The 20,618-nt window shown below is 36.2% G+C and overlaps 1 protein-coding gene across 3 annotated transcripts in view; it reads left to right on the top strand.

Annotated features, from left to right (window-relative positions):
- MRE11 (MRE11 double strand break repair nuclease) overlaps positions 1-20,618 on the top strand; it is a 68,324-nt gene that overhangs the window by 24,710 nt on the left and 22,996 nt on the right. For all 3 annotated transcript variants that reach the window (XM_087433607.1, XM_004427436.3, XM_087433606.1), the window contains exons 11-15: positions 1,656-1,782; positions 4,165-4,265; positions 5,447-5,620; positions 11,404-11,466; positions 19,694-19,913. In XM_087433607.1, coding sequence (XP_087289733.1) covers positions 1,656-1,782; positions 4,165-4,265; positions 5,447-5,620; positions 11,404-11,466; positions 19,694-19,913 — 685 coding nt within the window. The remainder of the gene's footprint in view (positions 1-1,655; positions 1,783-4,164; positions 4,266-5,446; positions 5,621-11,403; positions 11,467-19,693; positions 19,914-20,618) is intronic.

Genomic DNA, 20,618 nt, shown 5'->3' with positions numbered 1-20,618 from the left:
AGCCCAGTTGAGTTTATTTCACTCTTTCGCACCGTTGCTCATGCTGATTGTGCTGCATGGAATGTGCTTCTCTCCTTCTTCCATAGTGTCTCCTTCAACAGCCACTAAAGCCTCCGCTCTTCAAAGAAGCCTTTCTTGACCTCCCTTCAGAGTCGATGCTTCTTCCTTTGTGTCCTCATTCTACTTGGTGCATACTTCTTAACAGCACCATTCACATTCTACTTCCAATTATTGATTTACATGTTTGTCTTCCCAGTCAACTTGTGAATTTCTTCACAGCCAAGACTGTGTTTATTTATAGTTGTATTCCTGGCCCTTAGCAGAGTGCCTAGTACATTGTGGACACTAATAAAGTTTGCTTAATGAACAAGTTTTGTGACTCTTAGGAGCAGAAAATTACAAATAAAGCTAGGTTGGAGTATAATTATAGAATGTCTAAAGAATTTTGGGGAGACCCAGTGGCTTGAGCATTTAGCGTTTTCTGTTTTATAACATGGCAGCTGTAGAGATGGTTTGGGTAACACAGACATAGTTGCTTTGGAGGAAACACATAGTCCTCTTTATGAGGGCAGAAGATCGCATGTTTCTCAGCTATGTCTGCCTGACACCATTAGAACCCACCAGACTTAAATAGAAAATTGGCATTCCTTTTCCTCAACACAGTAAATTATTCATTCATTCATGAAACAAAAGAACAGATATTTTCATGCAAGTAGTATTTTGTATCAACTAGAGGACCCTCATTAATTCATTAATTCAGTGAACGAATATTTATTGAGTACCTTCTGTTCTGCATGCTGGGGGACACAGCGATGATATAACAGACCAGGTTTTAAACTTGTGGAGTTTATGGGAGATGGAGATGTGAGGAGAGACATAATAAACAGCAAATAAATGAAGAAAATGTCAGCCGGGGCTAAGTGTGATGAAGAGTGTAAGTATGGTGGAGGTTAAGGAGTAGCCTGGATAGGCTGTGCTGTGGTACAATGCTGACTCCCAGAGCATACTTTGAGAACAGCTGGTTTAGGAAAATAATTACATCTCTTAGAAAGAAATGTAGTATTTTTCTTTGTAAAGGTCTATGTACCACTATAGACTTCTTTAGAAAGAGCCTGCCTTGAGAGCAATTGTTAGTTCTAAATAGATACTGTGTTTGAAGGTAATCATTTCTCAGAGCACACAGATTTGATTCTTTTCCTCCAGGAGTTTTTCCTAGCACATATCCTCGTCTAGGATGAGAGCATATCCCTAAGATGATAGACCAATTAACTAATGTATATAGGGCAGGCATTTTATTTGGGTGGAGAATTTTCTTTCTGTTTTGAAAGTTTAAAAGTTTGTTTATAAATTCCACCTCCTTGTCAGATGGTACTGCTGGTGCCTAGACTATTAGTGTTGTCATGGGGAGATGTAGTCATTCCGACATTGTGGGAATCCTCGCTGTAGCTTGATACCACTGAACAAAGTGTTTTGCGTAAGCTTATAAACCTTCAAAGCTGTACTTCCTCAGTAGAATAAGTGGTGTTAACACCATCATGATCTTTAAAATGAATCATAGAAAATTAATTTATTAACTTAAAAGTATTGAGCATAAACATAGATACTGAAATTGACAAATTGTTTCCTAGCCTTCATAGCTTATTCTGTATTTCCAGGTGGACTACAGTGGAGGTTTTGAACCTTTCAGTGTTCTTCGCTTTAGCCAGAAATTTGTGGATCGGGTAGCTAATCCAAAAGATGTTATCCATTTTTTCAGGCATAGAGAACAAAAGGAAAAAACAGGTAAGCTAATTATTTTTAAACATTAAAAAATGCTCTTACAAGGTTTATGTAAATCAATCTTTAGTAAAAGAAGTATAAAATAGTCATGGAAAATGTTTTAGTATGATTCTTTTTAATATCTTAGACAAATAAACTGATAGTTGGAATAATTAAATCTCTTGTCTTCTGAAAATTAGATAGCAATCATTTTTAAGCCTGTAGATATCGATAAGAAATGGAAGACTTTCTCTGCAAATGTAGTTTTTCTAAACAGTGCTGCTGAGTAACAATACACAGACTTAGAGATTTATTGCTCAAAATAAATATCTGTTATTTGCTATACATTATTAATATTCAGAGAATATACTCTCAAATTTCGCATTATTAAGTATTTCAACTTTTGAGTGTACAGTGGTGGAGGAAGACTCCAGTCTTTTGAAATAAGAGATGTCCCATAGTTTGATGTTTCTGATGATCAGGTAATTAGTAATTAATTTCCGATTAAATTTCATAAAAACGAATTGCCTTTATTTTAGCACTTACAAAAACAGATCATCTGACTGAAATAGTGCTTCTGCATAAGAAGTAGTGATCATGTTCGGTAGGGAGGCTCCTCCCCTTAGAGCTATTGAGTCAGAGAATTTTCATAGGACACTATGGCCCTTGTTTACAAGTAAGCTACTGAGGTTTTTATTAACCCGAATTTAATGGGCTTCTATTTTCAGTGTCAAATTGTGATCAAAATTGTGTATGCTGTTAATTCAACCTGAAACAGTTGTTCAGATATTTAAATGGAGCTCATAGAATGCTGTTTTAGGGGGCAAAAAATCCATATCAGAGAATAATATTTTTATGCTGTGAATTTTAATTAGTTGCTTATTGATAGTGGTTTACTTTAATTGTCCATCCTTATCAATTCCTTGAAATTTATGGGTAGCATTCATAAGAATACAGAATATAGAACTAGTATTGAGTTTCATCCATAGTTTAATTTCTTTTTTGTTTAAACATAAATTGCTCAATGGAAACAGTGACTCTTTCATATGTTTTATTGAAAGCATTTTCTGTTGTTTTGCCCAGCTCTGCTACTTAACTGCATATGTGATGTTGTGCAAATTACTTAACCTCTCTGATGTCTATAAAATCAGGATCATAACCATGCCTGCCTCATAGGATTGTTGTGAGGTTTAGATGACACACTGTATGTAAGTGATCTTAACATAGTGTCTGGTATGGTAAAATGTAGCAGTCATTTTTGAAGTAATATTAATTCTCCTGTCTTGAAATTTAAAGAAGATTTCTGTTCACTTGTCTTTAGCACTTTACAAGAGGCACACTGAACTTTGTGCCTCTGTACCTTCTGGGACTTTGCATATACTTTTTCCTCTGCCTCAAATATTTTTTCTTTTTTCTTTTTTGCATAGTGAATCATATCCATTCTGCAAGACTTGGTTCAAATGACAGGTGCATTTGATATCTGCATATTATTTTCAACCTTCTTTGAGAAGAATTAATTTCTTTCTTGTCTGTGTGTCATATTCTCTATTCTTACCTCTGTTGTAGCACTTACCACCTGGGATTGTATCATTTGTTCTTATGGGCGGATATCCTATCTTTTATCATTGTATTTTCAACACCGGGTCCAATACCTGCCAGGCACTTAATGTTCGTTTCCCTGACAAAGGTTATCAGCAGAGCAGATACTGGACCTGATGCTTCTTGACTTCGTACCCACTATTCTTTTTATTTTTCACCTACTGTTTTTTGAGACAACCATCCTGCTTAGGAATGCAGCAAAAGTGCTTTGAGCCTATGTCCCATTTGTCTCACAGAATATTAAAAAGATATGTACTTAAGGGCTGAGATATAATTAAGATAAGAATTTTTACTGTTTCATCAAGGACATTCTTAAGTGAAACTGGCTTGTTTTGTTTGGTTTTGAACTGTGAGTACGAGGTGGTGACTATTAGAGTTCCCAGCTACTGCCTTGACTCATCCCAAGGCACCAGCAGTTTGTTTATGATTGCTTTTGTATCATCAGGGCAAATATCAACACAGTGGAAAAGGTAAATAATGTCTTAGTATTGTTGTGAAAGTAGTTTTGACCTTGAGTGCCCCCTGAAAGGGTCTTGGGGACCCTCAGAGGTCTGTGGACCACGCTGTGAGAAGAGCTGCAAGCGATGTACTACTTGGAGATATGGAAAAGAAATACAGACTTTGGAGACAAGACTGTAGCTATTAGCAAAAATGCCATGTTTTTGCCTCAAAATTTACCATGTTGAGCAAGCTGACAGTTGATAAAGTTTGGCTGTTCCTCCTTGACTAACAGCAACCTGTGATGAGTTTGGGCACTTTCAGAGTATAGTAGAAGCTGCTATTATTTCATGGACTTCTTTTTTCTAGGAGAAGAGATCAATTTTGGGAAGCTCATCACAAGACCTTCAGAAGGAACAACTCTAAGGGTAGAAGACCTTGTAAAACAGTATTTCCAAACCGCAGAGAAGGTAATTTCTTAATTACAGTTCACATTTTGAGTAATGGCTATCTTATAATAATACATTTTAATTTAGGGTATGTATAATTAATTAAACAAAATGAATCCTCAAAATGTTCCCATGAAGTAAGTAGGGTGACAATTAATTACATTCATTTATAGTTATTACAAAGAAAAATAAGTGCTTAATTAATGTTAATTATTAATATTATTATTGTGGCTATTATCGTTATTATTTTCTTTCTTTTTATTTCTACTCCATAAGTCTGAATCCAGGATTTAATTTTCTTGCATCTGGATATAATTTCAGAATTATTTTATTAGTTTAGCCACAGAATGTTGAAGCTATTCTTATTGTCATGAGTGTATGCCACTTTAAGATCCTCTGGTTGTATTATTAGTTTCCTATTGCTACTGAAACAAATTTCCACAAACTTACTAGTTTACAACAACACAAATTTGTTACCTTATAGTTCCATAGGTCAGAAATCTGACACTGGTCTCACTGGACTAAAATTGATATGTCAGCAGGGCTCTGTTCATTTCTGGAGGCTCTAGGGGAGAACCCATTTCCTTATCTTTTCCAGCTTCTAGAGGTGGCCACGTTTCTTGGCTCATGGCCCCATTCTTTTATCTTCAAAGCCAGCTATGTTGTATCTCTCTGGCCCTCTTTCCCCAGTTATGTCTCTCTCTGACTCCCTTCTTCTGCCTCTCTCTTCCACTTTTAAGGATGCTAGTGATTATACCTGGATAGTCCCTGATAATCTCCCAATTTTACAGCCAGCTGATTATCAACCTTAATTCTCCTTTGCCATGTAACGTATTCACAGGTCCCAGAGATGAGGATGTGGACATCTGTAGGGGGCCGTTATTCTGCCTACCACACTGGTTAACCTAATCTCTCTCAATCATCAGCTGCCATTTCTGGACTTTCTATCCCAGCCACTCAGGCCTCTGCATTTTCACCTGTCCTATACTTCCTCCCTGTTCTTGTTTTTACTTTGTTTTTTCTGGCCCTTAATATTTATCACTGGGCTTAATAACTGTCCATTGTTTTGTTTTTCCCTTCAATAACTAGGTAACTTGTCTTTTTCACTGGTAACATTGTGCTGTAAATTTTCCTTGCTCATTTACCATTATTTTGAAAAGGATACTATTTTCTGCATCCAGTGATTTGAATCTCTCTTATAGAAGGTGCAGCTCTCACTTCTGACAGAAAGGGGAATGGGTGAAGCAGTACAAGAATTTGTGGACAAGGAAGAGAAAGATGCCATAGAGGAATTAGTGAAATACCAGTTGGAAAAAACACAACGCTTTCTTAAAGAACGTCATATTGATGCTGTAGAAGATAAAATTGATGAAGAGGTGAGTAACTGATTTGGGGTGGATAAGTCTATTTAGACAGTCTCTCCTTAAGAGTAGCTCTGACTTTCTTTCTATAAACCACTATTTAACCTCTCTAATTTGTTTAGTTTTCTCATCTTTAAAATTGAGATAATAAAATGAGGATTAAATTAGAAAATGTCTAGTAAGTGTCTAGAACCGAGTTTTACATATTATTAGTAGCCAATAAATGTTAGTTTCCTTCCCCATAGACAGTATCGTCTCTTGAAGATCATGAAAGTGCTTTTAAATGAACCTTGTAGGATGAAAATTTTTGCTCACTTCAATTTTTTAGTAAGTTTTGATTGAGATTTTTGAATTTCTTCTAGAAGATACATCCTCTCTAAACATAAAAGCAATGGAAGAATCAGAGGAAAAGCTCTTTAGATTTGACTACATAAAAACTTTGAATGTTTGCATGTCAAATTGTCAAAAAAACAAAATTAGAATGTATTGACATGGAGAAAATACTTGTGAACAGAAAAAAGGTTATGTTCTTAATATAATAGAGCGCTTTTATAAATCTTGAGAAAAATACTTAACGTTTCAATATAATAATGAATAAAAGACGTAAATAGATGGTTCACAAAAGAAATAGAAATGGCTAATAAGCATATGAAAATGGTGTGTAGCCTAGGATAATAAAAGAACCTCAAATTAAATGCATTTTTTATTTGTCAAAGTGGCAACAATTTGAGAAGAATATTTAGTATGCTGCTGGTAGGACTATTAAGTTTGAACAGCTGCACTGAGGCAGTTTAGCTGTGTAGATCAGGAAGCTTAAGAGCATTGCCCTTAACTCAGCCCTGGGAAATTTTCCTAAGACAGTAGTGAGATAGAGGTTTGTGTACGGAGTAAATCATCTTAGTGTTACCCACACTGGGGAAAAATTGGAGATGTTTTGGTAAAATAAATGTTGGCACATACACACTGTAGAATACTATACAATCATTAACAATTACACTTTTGAAGCATATGGAAAAATAGGACATGGAAAAATATTTCCAATATTAAGTGAGAAAAGAATTCCAAAGATGTAAGACTATATACAATATGACCCCAATTATATTTATTTTATATGTGAGTGTGTGTGCATGCCAAGAATGGAAGAAAATATTTCAAACATTGTCAGTGGTTATGTTCAGATAGTGGGATTATAGGGGATCAGTTTCTGTATTTTCCAGATTCCCTCTAAGAATCTCTAAGCAGAAGAACAGAACAACACTGTTTTAAAAACTTACTCCCTTTGACTTTGGTTTTACTTCTTTTAGTTAGTTAACATAGTTCTTTTAAAGCCTTATGATGTCACTGTACAAGTAGTGATATTCAATGCCAAGTACTTTCACAGTTAGGGCAGGTAATCCACACTCTGAAACCACTCACTCTGTGACTCTGAATGTATTGGGTTCATAAATTTTTAGCAGGGACGGATTTCTCTGAAATAAAACATGAGCATCCCACCTAAGTATAAAATGCAAAACTATATAACTCCTAGGAGATAACATAGGGGAAAACCTTAGATGACCTTGGGTATGGCAATGACTTTTTAGATATAACACCAAAGGCATGATCAATGAAACAAATAATTGATAAGGTGGACTTTATTAAAAATGGAAAACTGCTTAGCAAAAGACAAGGTCAAGAAAATGAGAGGACAAGCCACAGACTAGGAGAAAATATTTGCCAAAGCCACATCTGGTAAGGGACTGTTATCCAAAATATACAAAGAACTCTTAAATCTCAGCAATAAGAGAACAAACAACCTGATTTAAAAATGTGCCGCAAGATGGTAACAGACCTCACCAAAGAGGATGTACAGATGGCAAATAAGCATATGAAAAGGTGTTCCATATCATATGTCAATAGAAATGCAAATTAGAACGAGATATACTGCTACACACCTGTTAGAATGGCCAAAATTCGGAACATTGACAACACCAAATGCTAGTGAGGATGTGGACAACAGGAACTCTCATTTATTGCTGGTAAGAATGCAAAATGGTACAGCCACAGTGGAAGACAGTTTGACAGTTTCTCATAAAACTAAACATACTCTTACCATATGATCCAGCAGTCATGTTCCTTGGTATCTACCCAAAGGGGTTGAAAATTTATGTCCACCCAGAAACCTGCACATGATGTTTATAGCAGCTTTATTCAAAATCGCCAAACTTGGAAGCAAACAAGATGTCCTTCAGTAGGTAAATGAATAAGTAAACTTTAAACATCCAGACAAAGGAATATTATTCAGTACTAAAAAGAAATGAGCTATCAAGCCATGCAAAGACATGGAGGAACCTTAAATGCATATTACTAAGTAAAAGAGGCCAATCTAAAACAGCAACGTAATGTGCGGTTCCAACTATATCACAGTCTGGAAAAGGCAAAACTCTGGGGACAGTAAAAAGATCACTGGTTGTCAGGGGTTTGTCGTGGCTGAGGTAGGGGGAAGAATAGATGGAGCACAGAGGATTTTTATGGCAGTGAAACTATTCTGTATGATACTATAATGGTGGATACATGTCATTATACATTTGTCCAAACCCATAGAATGTACAACACCAAGAGTGACCCCTAAGGTAAACTATGCGTTTTGGATGATAATGATGTATCAGTGTAGGTTCATCAATTGTAAAAAATATACCAATTCTGGTGGGAGATGTTGATAATAGCGGAGGCTATGCTTGTGTGGGGCAAGGGATATAGGGAAAATCTCTGTACTTTCCTCTCAAATTTGCTGTGAACCCAAAACTGCCCTAAAAAAAATTAAAACTCTACAAGACATAACCATCCCCCCTGGGAGCGACATCATGACTCCTAAGAGGCTGTGTGCGTGTGTGTGTGTGCATGTGTGCGAGTAGCATGGTGTCTAAGAACATGGATGCTGGACCAGACTACTTGTGTTCAAAATCAAAACCCTTACTAGCTGTATAACCATCAGTGAGTTATTTAACCTTTCTGCACCTCAGTTTCCTCATCTGAAATGGAGTAATAATGGTAATAATAAAGGTCGTTGTAAGGATTAAAAGAATTAATACATGTAGAGTCCTCAGAACGCTGTTGGCACGTAGTGCCGCACATCTCTTCTTCTGTGAATGACTCAGCACTTTCGGTATGTCACATACCACCTATAGCACTATTACATACTGTGTCATCTTTTAAAAAAACTATTCCTGTATTTTCCCCCGTCTGCTGTTATGCTGCATCATATCAAACATGCTGTTATTTCTTTCAACAAACAAAACTCTGGATCCTATTTCCCTTTAGCTCTACTACTCTGTTTCTTTGTTCCTCTTTTATAGCAGAATTGCTTCAAAGAGTTTTGTATATTTGCTGCCCTGATTCTTCTCCTTCCTTTTTTCCTTAAACCCATCCATGACCCCATCATTCCAGTGAAACTGCTCTTGTCAAGTCACCAGTGACCTCCATTGCTAAATCCATTGTTAGTTCTCCATCTTAAATTTCGTTTGACCTCTTGTTGAAACATTTTTTTCATTGGCTTCCAATACTGCACACTCTTCTGGTTTTCTTCCTATCTTATTGTGTGTATTCTCAGTCTCTGTTGTTGATTCCTCTCATCTCTCCAGCCTCTTAAGTTGGAGTCCCCAGAACTCAGTCCTTGGACCCCTTCTTCATCTACGCATTCCCTTTGTAGTCTCCTAGCTTCCTGGCTTTAAATACCATGTGTTTGGTGGTGACTTTCAAAAGTCTAGACCAAACCTCTCCTCTCAACTCCAGACTTCTATAGCCTACAGCCTGCTAGACATTTTGACTTGTATGTTTAGTAGACATCTCAAACTTTTAACATTCCCCATCTGAATTGCTAATTCTCAGTCCCTGTTCTACCTGTAGTGTTCTAGTGGAAGCGCCATTCTTTCATTTGCTCAGGCCAAAAACCTTGAAATCATCTTTCACTCCTCTCTTTCTGTCACCTATATATCCTGGCTGTCTATAAATCCTTTTGGCTCTGCCTTCAGAGCCAAAATGTACAGAATGTGGCTACTACTCACCACCTTTGTCACTACCAATGGTCCAAGGCATCGCTGTTTCTCACCTAGATTATTCCAGTAGCCTCCAAACTGGTCTCTGTTTCTACCTGTGCCCTCCCTTCTCCCACTATTCTGTTCTCAGTTCAGCTGTCAGTGATCCTAACGTATTTCAGATGAAGTCACTCCTGCCTAAAAAAAAAGTCCTTACAGTTACTTACAAGGCCTTATTCAATCTGGCTTTCTGTTACTTCTTTGCCTTCATATCTGCTCCAGATGCAGAGACCTCTGTGCTATTTCTTAGACGTACTGGGCAGGCTTCTGCTCCAATGCCTTTGCACATATTCTTTCCTTTGATTGGAATGATTTTCGCCAGTTGTTTGCAAGATTCGTTCTCTTCCTTTTAAATCTTTGCTTTTATATTACGTTCTCAGTGAGGCTCTTCATGATCATTCTGTTCAGATGGAACCTCTCTGCAGCATTCCCGTCCCTCTTCCTACTTTATTTTTCTCTGAGCACTTACCATCTTTTGCAAAGATTTCACAGGTCCAGATATTTAAAAGGACTCACAAAACTCCACTGAGATACTCACTTAAGGTTTTTATTTAAAGACAAAGAATAAAGTACAGAAGAAAAAGGGGATAGGCAGGCATTAGGGATCTGAGAGACTCCAGGCATAAGCTTCTCATGTCCTTATTTGTACACAGTGTACCCTGAATTGAACACTAAGGTCTGTGCAGGAGTTCTCAGGGGGTCTTTTATGCCCCTCTGGTCACATAATCAAGCCATGCTGCCTAACTGGTTATGCAGGTTGAAAACCGTCAGTAAATAAACTGGCCCTGGGAATGCCAGAGGCTTCTCAGAGATGATGGAGCTTTCCTATCTGTAAATTAGCTTTCCCAACTGTGAATTTCCTAGCTGTGAATTAAGTTGATCCTATATGCCTTCTAAAACACAATATAACTTCTTATTTTGTTTATTCACTACCTTCCCTTACACACACACACACACACACACACACACACACACACACAGATGTAAGCTCCATAAGGGCAGACTTGTTGACTATTTTGTTCATTGTTGTGTTCTCAATTCTTACAGTAGTGCTTGGCGCATAGTAGGTGCTCAGTAAATATATAGGGGGTAAATTATTAAGTAAATGGAGCTTATCTCTAACTACATAACTTCATTATAAGAGCCTTGTGAGCAGGAACCAGTAATAAAAGAATCTCTAGTATTCTTTATCAACCATCAGGACCATGGTTGGCAAACAGCAAACATTCAAGTAGTTGACTGTTGATAAAATGGATCTTCCGGGGGGGTCCACCCACTCAGATACCATTTCAGAGAGCCTGTTGGACGTCTTGCAGCGAGGTGCACAGAATGGTGTGAGCAATGTAATAAATAATTCAGACCTCTTCAAAGAGAGATTTTTGTTTTTAACTATTTTACTGAAGTGTAACACCCATGGGATGTTAGAATTTTTTCCTCTGTAGTCTGACAGACTATTTTTCAGTGACATGGAACATTTTGGCAGCAGGTAATGTAATTTTGCTTAGGGCCATTTTTTTTTTTTTTTTTTTGAGTACATTTTTGAAATTTTAATGTAAGTCACTGGGAAAATATGGTTTCTTTAATCGGTCTTCTGTGAGAACACTACACTTAAATTTCCAAGTTTTATGTTATGGAAAGCATCTGTTAATCAATTGTAGCCTGTTGTTTTATATTTACGTAATAGGAATAAGCAGCATGTTTGTGATTTACTCTGTTATAATCCAGGTACGTCGTTTCAGAGAAAGCAGACAAAAAAATACTAATGAAGAAGATGATGAAGTTCGAGAGGTAATTTTTCTGCTGTAAATTTCTATGCTTATATGTCAGTGTGTTAAATTAGAATAACTGGTAAGTTTATTTAGAATAGTCAGTCCACAAGACCTAGGTTTGGTGGATAGGGCTGAGGAGGAGTTGGCTAAGGATGGCTGCCTTTGATTTATTCCAGCTCAGCCTACAAATATTCTACTTTCTGATATTCTCTTTTTCCCTTTTGCTCTTGTCTAAAACTTACTTAATTGTGTGTGTATTGCAGGAGGCGGGGCGGGGGGCCTAGCATATACAACAAGAGTCCTTATTAATCAAAATAATACCTAATTGCTATCAGAGCATCTTACCAGTATAAGATAAAATCTTATCCTACTGAGCTGATATTATTTTGGGCAAAAAAGAAGAAACTTAGTCTTTTGGTTAGCAATGTTATCATAGGTAAAATGTACAGTGTCCACTGGCCTTTCTGAAATGTTGAAGTCAGCTTGATCACCATCATCACTGTCTTCTTAGTCTCTTTGCAGTTTAGGAACTTGACGTTAGCAACCAGTTACTTAAATTTTGGGCCTCTCTGGTACTTGCTGAATTCATGATTGAAATATATATTCCTATTTTCTAATTGTCCTTAATGTTTTATGATTGCTATCTAGTACTTAAAAGTTATTTTATAAATTATTTACTATAAGGATTTTGTCTTGATTGCTTTCATTCAGCATTTTGTATAGTACCTGTTATGGGTAGCCATTCTGCTTTATTAGGAATGCAAATATGAAAAAGGTATAGTTTGTGTCCACCAGAGATTCTGAATTTAGTAGGTGAGACAGACATGTGTAGAAAGAAAATATTGAAGAGTATGACCTGAAGTTTCACCCTCATTGAATTGGTACAACTGTCCTACTAGTCTATTTTCATTTCCTAAATATTTTGTAGCTGACAGGTGGTGAACTGGAAAGAGTCGAAGCACTCGACACGTCTCTCAAGTTAGCTTTTACAAGTCCCACTATTTTCTCTGCAACAATAAAAAAGGAATTAATAGGAGCCCACTCCTCCCCTTTTAAATAATATTTTTTGCCTTGTTTTAAGCATACTCCTTAGGAAAAGTCAATACTTGAGACACTAAGAAGGAAAAGGAGAAGGACCCTGCTTAAGGAGATGGGGACTCTCAGTTTACTTTCTTTCACCCGCTGCACCCTTGCAAAGGAATCCCTGTTTAGTACTTGATCTACCGATGACTACTAGGTAACACCACAGCCTTTAATTGGCATAGGAAAAATCAATATCAAATAATTCTTCTTTACCATCTCTAGAGGCCATGAGACAGACACTATGGCTTTTTTTTTTCTTTCTTTTTTTAAATAAAACTTCTAAGTCTAAATCTGATTTACTTGATCATCTGACGTTCCATACTTGGTGTTTAAGATTTTAGACTGATCCAATAATACCACTTACCTGGAATTTTAAGGAATAGGAACATGACATGTTTGGTATTTATTTTCTTACCTCTGTCTTATTACAAAAGTTTGATGTTCTTTGACTCCCTCCCTGCCTCCAAATTGTGTCCCAGTTCATTAGAATATGTAGAAATATGATTAGTATAGTAACTCAGTTAATAACCTTTTTCTAAAAAGAATATGCTAGGATAATCTAAATGTCTAGTTGTAAGTTTCACAGATATGTTTTCCTTGTACTGCTTACACTATCTCCATGGAGTAAGATAGGAAATTTTGCAATGTAAACTAACATTAATAGCAATAGCCAGTATTGACTACAGTTTTTTCTCACACTGTGCCTTTCATTAGTAGCCTTCAGTAATTGATTATAGAACTAAAAGCTACCACCATCCACTAAATTTCTAACACAACATTCCCAATATCAAAGTCATTCTCCTAAATAAATGTATTGGAAAAAACAGAACTGATTACCTACTTAGCTTTATTCATTACTGTTTTCAAGGGGAAAGGGGAAATGGTATTTATTGGACTTTTGCTATGTGCATTACTTATGCTATCTCAGTTTCCATTGTATGAATGAGGAGACTGAGACCAGACTGAAGGTCACATAGCAGGCTGGAATTTGAACCTGACTGTTTCTACCTCCAAGTTCAGACTTTTCCACTACACTGTGTCCTATCAGAACTTTATATTACAATAACATTAATACAATGCATGGCCAATGAATGGCTAAAAATCTAAAACTTCTAAAACTATCATGCAGCACATCAAAATCACTGTTCATAGTAAGCATAGATGCAACTGCTATACCATTTACACGATGATTTTTTGGAAGTCAAGAGGAGGAAACTGTAGATTAGGGATCCCTTACCACATATACTTTATTTGTATTCACCTTACAGAGTGCCCTTAAAGTAGAAAAGCGAGTTTGCCAAATGGCAAGAATGAATGCTAGAAAGAAATGATTCCTGGTTCTTGGATTATTTGGCTTAAATTTGATTAACACTTTCAATTTAACAGATTATACTGAAATATTTTTTTACAACGGTTCCTTTGTGTTTGAAGCCACTAACCTCAGTTTTTCATTACTCCTTTTTTTGTGTGTGAGGAAGATTAGCCCTGAGCTAACATGCGTTGCCAATCCACCTCTTTTTGCTGGGGAAGACTGGCCCTGGGCTAACATCTGTGGCCATTTTCCTTTATATGGGATGCTGCCACAGCATGGCTTGACAAGCAGTGCATCAGTCCACGCCCGGGATCCGAACCTGTGAACCCCCGGCCGCCGAAGCGGAGCACGTGTACTTAACCACTGTGCCACCAGGCCAGCCCCCATTACTCTTTTAAAGAGTGAAAATTTTTTTCAAGGATGGTAGGAGAGGACACGAGGAATTTCATGTGGGAGTTTTTCAGAGGAAGGAACCTTTGGGTTTAGATTTTCAGCTATATTTTAAAACTGTAGCAGGTAATCAGGGCCTCTCAGGTAATTTTTCAATGTGCTGTAGGGTGTTATAAATTTTTTCATTCTCAGCATACTGTTTAGAACTGGACTAATGGAGTTTGAGACTTTCCCAAGCTGTAATTCTCAGCTTTGCAGAAGCATTTAGCTCAGAATATGAATCCCAGTACCCTGTTTGTTATTTAAACAAACAAAAGCAGTAGCCCTTCCATTTAGAGAAAAAATATGCTTTAATGTTTCTTGTTCATATAGAAACTCCCAAATATTTTCTTTAATTATAAGTTCACATTTAAATAAAAGGCCAAACAGTAAATATTTTAGACTTTACAGGCCATATATGGTCTCTGTCACATATTCTTTTTTTTTTTTTTTTTTACAATCCTTTAAAAGTGTAAAAGCTATTCTTAGTCTGTTCTCACAGTTTGTAGTTTATCTGGCTTCTGATTTCTTATGTTCTATCTGAATTTGAGGCAGGGTTGATATCCTATTTCAAACTGTAATACCAAGTACTTTGAACAGAGTGGAAGAAGCACAGGATGGGAAAAAATATTTGCAAATCATATATGTGATAAAGGATTAATATCCAGAATATATAAAGGGCTCCTAAAATTCAATAACAATAAAACAATCCAATTTAAAAAGGGACAAAGGACCAGAATAGACATTTCTCCAAAGAAGATATACAGGTGACCAATGAGCACATGAAAAGATGCTCAACATCACTAATTGTTAGGGAAATGCTAATCAAAACCGTGAGATACTACTTCACGCCCCTTAGGATGAGTGTTATCCAAAGACTAGAAAATAACAAGCATTGGCAAGAATATGGAGAGATTGGAACCCTTGTGCATTGCTGGTGGGAATATAAAAGCTGCTATGGAAAACAGTGTGATGGTTCCTCAAAAAATTAATCATAGAATTACCATATGATCTAGCAATTCCACTTCTATGTATTTACCCAAAAGAAGTGAAAGCAGGCACTCAAACAGATATTCGTACAACAATGTTCATAGCGTTGTTCACAATAGCCAATAGGAGTAACAGTCCAAATGTCCATCAGAAGATGAATGGATAAATAAAATGTGGTATATCCTGGGGAATACTATTTAGCCTTAAAAGGAATGAAATTCTGATACATGCTACAGCATGGATGAACCTTGAAAATATTATACTAAGTGAAGTAAGTCAGACACAAAAAGGACAAATATTGTATGATTCCGCTTATGTAAGATACCTAGAGTAGTCAAATTCAGACAGAAAGAAGAATAGTGATTACCAGGAGGTTGGGGGGATTAGGGAATGGGTGTTATTGTTTAATGGGCATGGAGTTTCAGTTTGGGATGATGAAAAGCTTGTCGAGATGGATGATAGCAATGGTTGTACAACAATGTGAATGTACTTAATGCCACTGAACTGCACACTTAAAAATGGTTAAAATGGTAAACTTTATGTTGTGTATATTTTACCACAATTAAAAAGAGTGTAATGCTAGAATAGTATGTTTTCAAATCTCACCAAAAATATAAGGAGGGGGCTGGCCCGGTGGCATAGTGATTAAGTTCACGTGCTCCGCTTCAGCGGCCCGGGGTTTGTGGGTTCAGATCCTGGGTACAGACCTACGCACCGCTCATCAAGCCATGCTGTGGCAGCATCCCACATACAAAATAGAGGAAGACTGGCAACAGATGTTAGCCCAGGGCCAATCTTCCTCACCAGAAAAAAAAAGTATATGGAAACATCATCTTGCCATTGGCTCTAGACCTATACTCCTGATGGCTCTAGGTTTATACTCATGAGGTAAAACTTAGAACTAGTGTACTTCATAGATATCGGTAAACTCCAAAGTCTGTATCTCCAAAGAAAAGGTGGAGTTAAAATAATAATTGAATGTAATATTTGAGATGAAAAAATGAAGATATAATATTTAGACAAAGGAAAAGTATAAAACTTGGAAATCATGGTAATTCATTCCAAGAATTAATAATCATAAAAACACATATGCATTTTAAATTTTGCTGGATTCTGTCAGATCGTTCCAAAGGTGTTAGACCAGTTTACAATCCAACCAATAGTATTTGGGAGTGAGTATTTCCCTACGTCCTTATTATCAGGGTGTATTATTACATCTTTTGATCTTTACAAATCTAAGGAGTGAGAAATTATTTCTTACTGTTGTTTTTAATTCATACTACTGTTATTACTAGTGCGTCTGAGCAAAGCACCTGGTCATGGTCTTTGCCTAGAATTTATTATTGTTATTATTTTTGGCTAGGGCGCTGGTCTTTCTCTAATTGATCTGTAAGAGCACTCACGTGAAAGTGCATGCACAGTCGTGTGTGTGTGTGTGTGTGTGTGTGTGTGTAGCGTGTTTAGGGTGTTTACCATGTAAAAGAAGTATCCACCTGTTCATGAGGGGTTTTTTGTTTAAATCCAGAATGGGTTATGAATTAAGTGCCTTTTTGTCATCTATGAAGATAAGCACGCAAGGTTTTTCCTCCTTTGTTCTATGAATATGGTGAATTATATTAATACGTATCCTATTACTGACCCATCCTTGGTATCATTTTGTGAACCCCCTGGTAATGGGTATACTGGTCTTTCCATATTCTCCTAGATTTTCTTTGTCTGCTTTAATATTCATAAGTAGGATACTGTAATTTTCTTTTTTGTGCATGCAGTCTTTGCCAGTTTTCAGTACTGTGTTATGCTGGTTTTATAAAGAGAGTTTGGAAGCTTTCTTTTTTATGCTCTGGTACTGTTAGAATAGCAGTGGAATTATCTGTTCTTTGAAGATTTGATAGAATTTACCTGTGAAACTTTCTGATTGTGGTCCTTTTCAGGAGTGTAGTTCTTTTAATAATTTTCTCAAAATTTTCTTTGATAATTAGTCTATTGAGACTGTCTATCTTTTGTTGGCCCGGTTTAGGTCATTTTTTTCCCAAATTACTTAGAATTGAGCCATTTTGTGATGATTCTTTTAATTTTCCTTGGATCTTTTATTCTCTCCATTCTCATTTCTTTGCTTTAATAATTTAATTCATTGCTTTGTTTCATATATTTTGATATGCAGTATTTTTGTTATTATTTTCTAGATATTCTGTAATTTTAGTTTTGTTTGCAATTTAGAGTTAGGGTTTTTATTTCATTGTTATTAATTTCTAATTTTATTGCATGCTGATTAGATAGTATGGTGATACTGTTTTTACTATTAAGAATTTATTGATATTTTTCTTAGCATCCCGTTATGTATGAGTTAAAACATTTCATGGGGTCTTGAAAAGAAGTATATTATTTATTTTCAGAGTATAGAGTTCAACATTGTATCAATTAGATCTATCTTATTAATTATGTAATGTAAGCCTCCTTTTTTCTTTTAAATCTACTTTTTAAAAAAACAAAAAGTAAGGCTAGTTCTTGTTATTCATGGTAGTTATGTTCTATAAAGTCACTGCAAACACTAAATTAGTGAATACTGAACCATCACTCCTAGGGGAAATACAGGATTAGGTTCTTGCCAGACACTGGTTACAACATTTTTGTCAACTGATCAATACATAACCTTTTTCATGTGTGTTTTGTTTAAAGACACCTTATGTAACATACATTGTTGATTCATTAACCTTGAACTCATGGCCACCAGCCCTGTAACTCATGCCTGAATAAAGCTTATCTAACATGGGTATTTCCTCTAAAAGGCACGTCACAGCCGTCTTGCACTTCAGCAGTACACTGGGGGGCCATTTTAAAAGTAAAATCATCAACCAAAAGCACAAAATTGTGAAAAACGTGACACTAACTATACTATGAAAAGGACACTTGTTTAAAGTATAAGAGCTGAAACAAGAAGGCTGAGTGTTGCTCCGTTCAGCCTCATCTGGGAACGTGTGTGTCAGGCAACTCAGTTTTCACCACTCTGCACACGTCCATGAATGACCGCGAAAGTATCAGGGGTATTGTTTTGGGGGTTACAAATAAATTTTGCCAAGTCAGTGAATCTGCAAATACGGAATTGGAGAGTAATGAGGATTGACCTTACTTCATCTGGGACAAGAAAGAGGAATTGAAATCTTTTTCTACTATTTTTTCTTTATATTTTTTGTTGTATTCCCTAGAGTTTTTTCTTTTTGTGTTGTAATGCCATGTTGAGCCCTTCGTGTAGTGATTTAGCTGTTACTTCATTTCAGCTAAGATCATCACCGTGAGGCTGGATTACCCCCCACCTCCCATCACCCATTACACTCCTACTTCTACTCTGTCTGCTTTGTTCTCATCTCCTCATTTAGCCCTGTCTCTCCTTATTTCATGGCATCACAGAGAGCTTAGAAATGTTCTAGCTGCCTATTCGTATACCCGGAACTTGTCATTACAAGCAAGAGAGACTGTTGTCATGCCCTCTTGGGATCTGTAGATCACTTCTGGAGAGCTCTCCACTGTCTGACGCTCTTCTCAACCTTCTCCCTTAGCCAGGTCAAATATTCACTCTATCCATTAACTCTTCTTCATAGATTTTGTGTTTTGGGGTTAGAGCTATTTTCTAATTTTATTGAAAATGTATTGGGTTTTATTTTTGTTTTCCTCGTTACATTTTGATTGGTTTAAGGGAAGAGACTAGGGCAGCATTGCTTTTGTTCTAATTTTAATTAGAAAATCTATATTTATTTCAGAGTTAGAACGTTTCACTAAGTTTCAAACTTGTCTTTTCTAGACAGTTTCTTATCAAATTAAAATTTGTGACATATTCTTGGTCCTAAGGTTTTTATTGTTTTCCAGGCCTTCAATTGATATATTCTTGTTAATTCTTTTTATCATGTATTTGTAAGAGATTATTGCTCATGTTTTTATGATTATAGAAGTGATGTTTTAGAAAAATTGTATTGTAGAATAAAGAAGAAAACAAAAGCACTTGAAAATTTTGTCACCCAGAGACAACAGCTATTTTTGTAAGTTTTTTCTTGTGATTTATTAAGAGCTCAGTGTACAAAGTAGCTCAAATGATGACAGTCTCTTACAAATGGTGGTGTTGAATTAGGGGTACTTGCCAATATTCCTGCCATTTCTGCAAGTTTTGATTCTGTGAAATTTTATCTTTTCTTGGTAAACCTTTTCAAAAGGTCTCATTTTACAGGTAGTATTTTAAATTGATCTGACAAATCATAGGTATTGAATTTGATTGCTGGGGAAGGAGGGTTTTCCTGTTTTACATTTTTATAGCATGATTAGTGAAAAATAATAGTATAGACAATTTGATGGCATTAAATGTTCATCTGAATGACCGGATTAATAACTTTTAGGATGCTGCATTATCTACTAATGTGTACTTTCTCCTTGTTTTCCCCGTCAGGCCATGACTAGGGCCAGAGCCCTCAGATCTCAGGCAGAGGACCTTGCTTCTGCCTTTGGTGCTGATGACCTTATGAGTATAGATTTGGCAGAACAGATGGCTGTTGACTCCGATGATAGCATCGCAGCAGCAGCCAACAAAGGAAGAGGCCGAGGAAGAGGCCAAAGAGGAGGAAGAGGGCAGAATTCAGCATCGAGAAGAGGGTCTCAGAGAGGAAGAGGTTAGCACTGAGTACGGTCTTGTGCGCACATTCAGATGTGGTAGTTGAGTGGGAAATATAGAATTGTATTCCTGTTGTTGGAATCAAATTACACAGTTCTTTACATTTTTATGTTTATAATGCAGAAATTCAGTCTTTAATGTAGTTCTGACATGTACATTTTACTGAAATAAATTTTGAATGGCCATGTGCACATAGGGTTTTAGTTGCTTTTAACACGTATTTTTTTAAGAACTTCCTATGTTTCTCATACAGTATCTTTTGGGTACATTTAATGTTGTATTTGCTCTCACATGTACACACACAGTAACAGTGAGGCGAATATGAGCTATTAGGGAAGATGGCTAGTTAATGGCCATTGGCAGTAGGAAGGAAACTAGATTATTGTTAATAATAATAATTAATAAAAAATTATTATTTTTGTTGCTTTCATAAGATACAAATGTTCTTATAAAGTGGCTTCATAAAATTTGTTTGAAAAGAAAAATTACCCCAAAACAGTTTGATTTCTTAAAAAAATCGTTAATAGTAATTGCCTTCATTGTATTTAATGTGACACTATTTTCATTGACTAGTTCAAACAACAGAAAATGGTCACCCAGTGACTTCCTGGTGCATTATATAAATGCATTCATAGGAATATTTTTAAATTGTTTTTATTAAAGATTTATCCATAGGAATTTTAAGCTGGTAAAATCTCCAGGG

Source organism: Ceratotherium simum, chromosome 7 (genome assembly GCF_057802395.1).
Source record: "Ceratotherium simum simum isolate JZ-2026a chromosome 7, ASM5780239v1, whole genome shotgun sequence".
Taxonomy (NCBI): Eukaryota; Metazoa; Chordata; class Mammalia; order Perissodactyla; family Rhinocerotidae; genus Ceratotherium; species Ceratotherium simum.
This window is presented reverse-complemented; position numbering and strand designations above follow the sequence as displayed.